Below are 6,958 nucleotides of genomic sequence, written 5' to 3'. Positions count from 1 at the left end.
TGTGTTCACTTTTAGCACTAGAATACTGAAACACTGGAAATATAACAACAACACGTGCTCGACATTACGCGATTTGCAGAGATCGCTTTCCATAATTGAAACTGTTGCTGAAGCTGGTAATATTTGTTGTTGGCATTGTGAGTGAAGGTAAAGATTATAATAGTGGGTGGGTGGTTGAGAGATGGTTTAGGGTTTAGGAAGGCGGTGATATCTACACTCATATTTTTGTTTTTCCATACTTTTTTTTTTTTGCTCGTTTTTCATTTTAATAAAGAGAAAATAAGAGTGAAAATAGACGAAGGAGAAGTGAAGCCATAGATAACTCTATCTAAAATGAATGGTCAAATATGAAGAGCACATTTATTTCAACTAATGTGATTACGCCTACTGTAAGTTTAAAATGGAATTAATTCTTACTTTATGAGTGGACTATAGTGCTACATGCTTGGGATTTAAGCAAATTTGTTTCCTTCAATACTAGATTTTCCCAATTTTTCCACCATTTAAATATTTTCACTTGTTGAGATCAATAAAAACAATCTAATCATTTGAACGACCAATGTCTTTTATTTTATTTTTCTTTAAAAATGGGATTAACTAGTGATAAAACCACAGCAGTCCACTTTTCTAGAGGTTTGAAAGACTCACAAAAACATTTCAGTTTTTTTATGCCACCATCGTGATGTTTACCAGCTTCGAACATCGAATCCAAGATGAGCCGTGACCAAAGTCCCTTTATTACTTAAGCTAAAACAAAGCCGAACACATTAAATTACGGACAATTACAAACTTCATCCTCAGCAGAAATTGCAAAATCTTTCACCATTTTCTCTTTCAATTATTCTTCACACATTGCTCTCAAGTTCTACAAAATCCGTCACAAGCCAAAGACCACTTAAAGAACACGAGACAGACATGCGCATTTACAGGTTAAACCGTGGTCCAACGGAAAAAGGATGTTATTTGAAACTACAAGGCATGTCAAAGATACAACGTTCAACTCTCGCGCCTTTAGGCTGGCTGTATGTACACTTGAGGATCTGTGTCTTTTGCTGTTGAAATTTGTCTTAGGGCTTCACCTTGTATGCAGCCGCGAGTTCCACGGATATCATGAAGGTTGACTTGCCTTCTTCCCTAAGATATCGAACGTCTCCATTCATGAGCTTCACCAGTTTGCTGCTGACGAGCAGGCTAATGCCCTCCTCAGATATGTCTCCGTCATTTCCAAACATCTGGTTCAGCAATGCTTCTGGAATCCCACCACCGGCGTGTGTGATCCTGATCCAAAATATCAAATCAGCGTCTCGTGCGAATTGCTTAACTTGTAATCCAAGCAACCGAATTATACATGAAATCCGTACTAAGTATTCAATATCTATTAGACATCAATGTTATGAATTCAATTGCCAAGCTGTACCTGAGCTCCAAATGCACGAGATGAACGGACTGTCCTAACTGATCTTCGGTCAAATTAGCTTCGATAGTAAGCTGGCCTCCAGTTGGCACAAAACTAATTGATACGGCTAAGAAATCAGCTACGACTTGTTGAAGCCTAAGACTATCCCCATATAAAGTCTGAGTCATGATCTCTTCCGCTGCATCTTGGACAACACGGATGCTCTTGGCATTGATCTTCATCATGACTTGACTGACAGCGGCATTCAGTACGTCATGCAATGTGAACTCAACCATTTCCAGGTCCAAGTAGCTGTCGAGGGATCAGAAAAACACAGAAACATAACAACCAGTCAATATAAACAAAATCAATAGCATCTACAGAAAAGAACAAGTTCACATTTAATCTACCATTCTATGTAACCTAAACTAATTATCTCATTCCTTGTAGCTGAGGACTTGATAAAGATGAAGGCAGTCAAGAATTTTATGAGGGAACTGTCTTCACATGAGGTAAAAAATGTAGACGAAAGATAAACAGCGAGGTGAAAAAAAATCAGTGTTTAACGACTGGACTTTATCATACCCGTCAATGATGGTATCAAGATCCGAGTCATCCAGTATTTTGTTGAGCTGGTTCTGGCACTGGGCGCTCGTATGCAGAAGCTGTTGTTGTTCTTCTCCCAACTCAGTATCCTCCATCATTTTCCAAGAAAAAATTATACCGGCTAAAGGATTCCGGATCTGCCTTCTAATATAAGACAATTCTTTCGATCTCTTCACTGCAGTTTGTTCTGATAAGCGCTGGATGTGAAGTGCTTGTTGCAGCTCTGGGCTAGCAAGCTGCAAGAAGCAAAAGACCCCAGTGACCGAGCCTTCGCTGTCCAATTTCTTACTCACACACAGCAGGCATTCTATGTACTTTCCATTGCGAGCACAGAAACCAAAGGGAACCTTTTCGGACACCTGACCTGTCATGGCATGGTTAAGGACAACACCAAGATTTACAAAAGATTCCTGGCTTTTGAGAGGACAACATGCCATGTGGATCCCAAAAACCTCTCCCAGAAGCATTTTATCCATTACCTCCTCTCGTTTCCATCCTGTTAACTTCGTCATTGCTGAATTCCACTCAGAACACCAGCCAAATTCATCTGCACCAAATATTGGGGGGATCAAGGGGTTAGGGTTTTGTACAATTGCTTTGTAATCACCTTCAATCCGGGTGAATCTGTCCATCACATTCTTCTGACCAGTGATATCTTGTGCCACAAAACACACCCCCACAACATTTTCCCGAATGTCTCTGCTTGCACAAGCATTCACAACCAAGCTGATGGGACCAAGGTCAGCCCTAGAACCATGTGTTTTTATCTCGAATTGGATGTTTTGTTCCTCTTTGCCTGATCAGAAGAGAAAAAAGAGGACGAGTTTAATACAAACAGAAGACTACAATTGAAAACATCGTCCACAGCCATACAAGCATATGGCTATTTCTAGTAATATTTGAATATCTAAAATGCCTAAAATGTCAAATAGAGTAATGAGTGACATACCATGCAATGCCGAGTTCAACATCTTTTTCACTGTGTCAGTCGAAGAATCTTCCACGAGTGAGAGCAAATGCTTTCCGATTGCTTTGTCAACAGGAAGACCAGTTAACTCGCCAATTTTTGTATTCCACCCATTAACCAGCCCATGAACATCAACAGCCAAAATGGGAACCGTCGCTGTTTCAATCAAACGGACCATCTCACTCGTCACAGCTTCCAGTTCTTGCATCCCTTCAAGTTTTAGGTCACTAAGCCTTACATTGATTGCTTTCGTGTTTGCTTCCAAGGTGGTTCCGGCATCTTTGAATGCATTCCTCAGAATAAGCTGCAAAGAATGAATTGCATCCATTTCATAGTCCTTCCAAGGCAAGCTCCTCGTCTTGACAACTTCAAGGAAAGCCTTGAATGACGATCTAGGGTGCATTTTGCAACCATCATCTTTCTCACCGGCTTCATGTTTTGCACCACCCCATCGAATTTCTGCAGCAGTGTGGGATCGAAACCAAAAGAGAATGTCCTTGGAAGTTAACCACACAGCTGCCATTCCACATACTACATCACCAAGAGCTAGAGCCCCGGGGAATCCTGCATCATACAAGCTATCTGTACTCAAACCCGTAGAATCCATATGGTACTCGGAGAGCCATGAAGCTATGTCATGAAGCTGGAAGTCACTCGGAGTCATTCCAAGTCTCCATACCTTGTTCTTGTACAATAGGGCAGCTCCATCACATTTCACTAGATCCATGATATTAGGGCTCTGTGACATAATACCCAAGGGTGCATCTCGTAACAGCATATCACACAACAGCGTTTGAGTACGCAAGATGTTCTTCTCAACCATCTGTTCTTCCAACTCTATTTCCTTATTGACATGGATGGCAAACACTTGAGTTAAAAACTCACAGGCATACCTGAGAGGGAAAGGAACAAATCTTGGACTTGTATTATGGCATACTACCAAACCCCAAAGTCTCTTTTTTTTTTGAGGTGGAACAGAATCAGGATCGGTAACCTCGTCATCCCCCTCATTAACAACTACTGCCATAACAAGAGATGCAATGGAATTCATATTCTTCATGTATTCTAAATGGCAACTGTGTGGGGCTCTCAGGGTTGAACCGCACAATGTGAGATCCAGCGGAAGCTTCTCATCTTGAAAAACCTTCACATGTTTCGCACAACAATCGACAATCATGCGGACCTTATTCTTCATAAATAGGAACCGTGAAGCCTGTGGGATGTCAGTGGATGGATAATGCAAACCTAGATATGGCTCCAGGCCAGGCTTCGTAAGCTCAGAGACCACTTCTCCATGATCATCGTCATGAAATTTATAGGCCATCACCCTGTCATAACCAGTGAGTTCAAAAACCTCTTGTACCATTGTATCACAAAGCCTCTCCATGCTCCCACTAGGCAAAGACTGCAATCTGGCAATTGCTTTGGCCGCAAGCTTGTACGATTGCAGGGCCCCGGCAGCAGTCATAGGGACTTCGTAAGGCTTCACCGGCTCAAAGTCAATGATCAAATTGCCCGTTACTCGATGGGTTATTGCATAGAAAGGCTTGCCAGAGGTCTTGCAATGGACTAAGATGGGATTTAAGAGAGAAACCTCTCCAAATCCTAGGGCCTTATGCAGTGCAGAGGCACTAGGTGCAGTGAAAATTGTTCTAATATCTGTTCCTATGCCAAGAACAGGGGAGTCCCCGACACTTGGGACTGCATGGCTGACCGTAGTCAGCATTTCAGGGGCATTCGCACTGTAAGCAATGACCTTGAAAGTCTTCTCATCTAAGGCTAGCAAGCATCCAAACGGTTGGATCGTCTTGCCTTTCTGTATGTGATGGAGATAAGCAGTGGTCACTTTGTCGGACCTAGGCTGTTGATCCCCGCCAACTGAACTACCAACACGCACTGAGCTCGAGTAGTCAAAGGAACTACCCGACTCCTCAAAATCCGCATGCAGCTTTGCATCAACAGTTGTCTGAGCAATAATTCTAGCACTGTGTCTAGACCGCCCTGAATTGCTGGACGAGTTGCTAGGCCTTGAAGAAGACATTCTCACACAAACTGCGAACGGAAAATAAAATTAATCTGGTTGTGGTTATCGTTGAGTTTATTTTCATCATAGCAATCGCTGTTCGGATCATTGTAATACTAGGAAGTAAAAAATCAGTAGCAAAGCTCAGGATTGTTCTACTAATAAGCTTAATGATGCTGAAAATACCAGTATTTTTACAGGACTACATCAACATTTTAACATATGAAAATTTATCACCAAGAACACAACTATTTCTTCCCAAAACAGTAAAAACACAAACGTCTTTAGCATTTACAAAAACTAACAGAAACAAGTGAAACTAATTACAACAGAAACTTCAGTGAAAGTAGAACAATTACTCAACTTCAAGTTGATCTGATATCTTGAACAAATAACTAAAAACCAATTACTTAATTAAACCAAACCCAGGTAAGAAAAAGATTGGAACAACTAGTAATTGAAGAAGCCAAAGTAACTAAATCAAGAATATGAGTTAAATCCCTATGATCTTGAGTTCGAGTTAGATTAATTTAAAGTAGAATATCGTTCGTATATAAAATTTAAAAAAAAAAATGAAAGACTAGGGTCAACAAAAATTCTAGATCAAAAGGAAAAACACCCATCTTCATATAAGTGATCAGAACTACATATTTGCTGCTATAAACAAATAAAAAGAAATGAAAACAGCCTAACCTTTCTTCAGCTGCAGTACAAGCAAGCAGAACTCAACTAAGTCTCTCAGATGCAAACCCAACTTATAGAAAACCCAAATCGGCAAACAAAAACTTGGGGTTACTAAAAAACAGTTACTGAATTTAAAAAATGCCCACTAAAGTCTCCAACTTTTAGTCCCATCCCCATCTGTCCGTGGACTGGGACTCCAATCCCAGCAGCAGGACTCGACTGTTAGTGCACAAAGGAACCGCCTTTAATAAAATAATAACAAAAATAGTACAGTTTTACAGAGAAAAGCAAAAATTAGGAGATTGGGTCCACTCCAAAAACACAAAACAATGGATCCAAGATGGAGTTTCTGCAGCTCGAAAAAGCTACCAAACTTGGTGGGGGGATGGGGAGTGATTGGATGAGTATTTTGGGTTACCTTTCCAAATGGGTAAATGGAGTTAGTTGATGACAGCCATAAATAGCAACGATCACCATCTCTCACTTCCCCTTCCAATTAAAATATTCATGGAAATCTGGCGGTTCCCAGCTGCAATTTGGGAAGAGAAAGCAACCCATTGGGCAGAATATAAAGGTTGTATTAATATTGTCAATGGCGTAGTTAATCTGCTTCATGATTACATAAACTAATGGGAAAATTAGGCTTCCTTCCAGAGAGGGGAGAGAGTGAGAGCTTGGGATTTTCTTGGATTTGGGATAAGGAAAAATAATAATTAAAGGCATGGCCTTTGCGTTTGGAACCTTTTTTTTTTTTCAGTGGGATGGATAAAAACAAAAGAACGAGCAGGGGGACTAATGGGGATCACGTGCCGAACCCTATCGGCGGATTTTGGATAAGTCTTATTGGTGATGGATTGGATGTCCATATTATTGAGTCAGAATACGTACGGTATGTTACACAGTAGCTATTTAAAAATATGTGTAATACTTTGATTTGATTAATGTTTAGTTAATTATACAATTTTACATTGTTCATCTGAAACACGTAACATGTATTATTGATTTGCGTTGTCACGTTAGCGTCTTGAGAGCTGTAGGCAAGACATTTCGCATGGTCTGGACAAATTCTTAGGTATGTTCGATCACATGGTACCTGTTCTAACAAATGTGCAACCACTAAGGATCACATCAAATACCGACTCTAAGTTGTGCATTGAAAATGATTTGTTGCAAACACGATAACATTTCATGCTAATAACATATTAAAATGTGTTTCATATTTCTCACATGATATATAATTAATCCAATGTGGCGCCCTGACAAGTGCGTGTAAGTTTGCTCC

General features: G+C 40.4%; 1 protein-coding gene across 2 annotated transcripts; it reads right to left on the bottom strand.

The window, feature by feature from the left end:
• Positions 1 to 797: 797 nt before the first annotated feature.
• LOC126618862 (phytochrome A-2-like) lies at positions 798 to 6,405 on the bottom strand. Of its 2 annotated transcripts, none has more exons than XM_050287060.1 (5): positions 6,095 to 6,405; positions 2,952 to 5,021; positions 1,982 to 2,798; positions 1,418 to 1,708; positions 798 to 1,278 (listed from the first exon to the last, which is right to left on the bottom strand). In XM_050287060.1, the coding sequence occupies exons 2-5, from the start codon at positions 5,008 to 5,010 to the stop codon at positions 1,068 to 1,070; spliced, it is 3,378 nt and encodes a 1,125-aa protein (XP_050143017.1). In that variant the 5' UTR covers positions 5,011 to 5,021; positions 6,095 to 6,405; the 3' UTR covers positions 798 to 1,067. The 2 variants fall into 2 exon arrangements, with proteins under 2 accessions (XP_050143017.1, XP_050143016.1); XM_050287059.1 differs by having other exon boundaries at positions 5,686 to 6,404.
• Between the last annotated feature and the right edge of the window lie 553 nt (positions 6,406 to 6,958).

The sequence above is a fragment of the Malus sylvestris genome, chromosome 4 (assembly GCF_916048215.2).
Source record: "Malus sylvestris chromosome 4, drMalSylv7.2, whole genome shotgun sequence".
Classification (NCBI taxonomy): domain Eukaryota; kingdom Viridiplantae; phylum Streptophyta; class Magnoliopsida; order Rosales; family Rosaceae; genus Malus; species Malus sylvestris.
The sequence above is the reverse complement of the archived record's forward strand: the minus strand, read 5'-3'. Positions and strand labels throughout refer to the sequence as shown.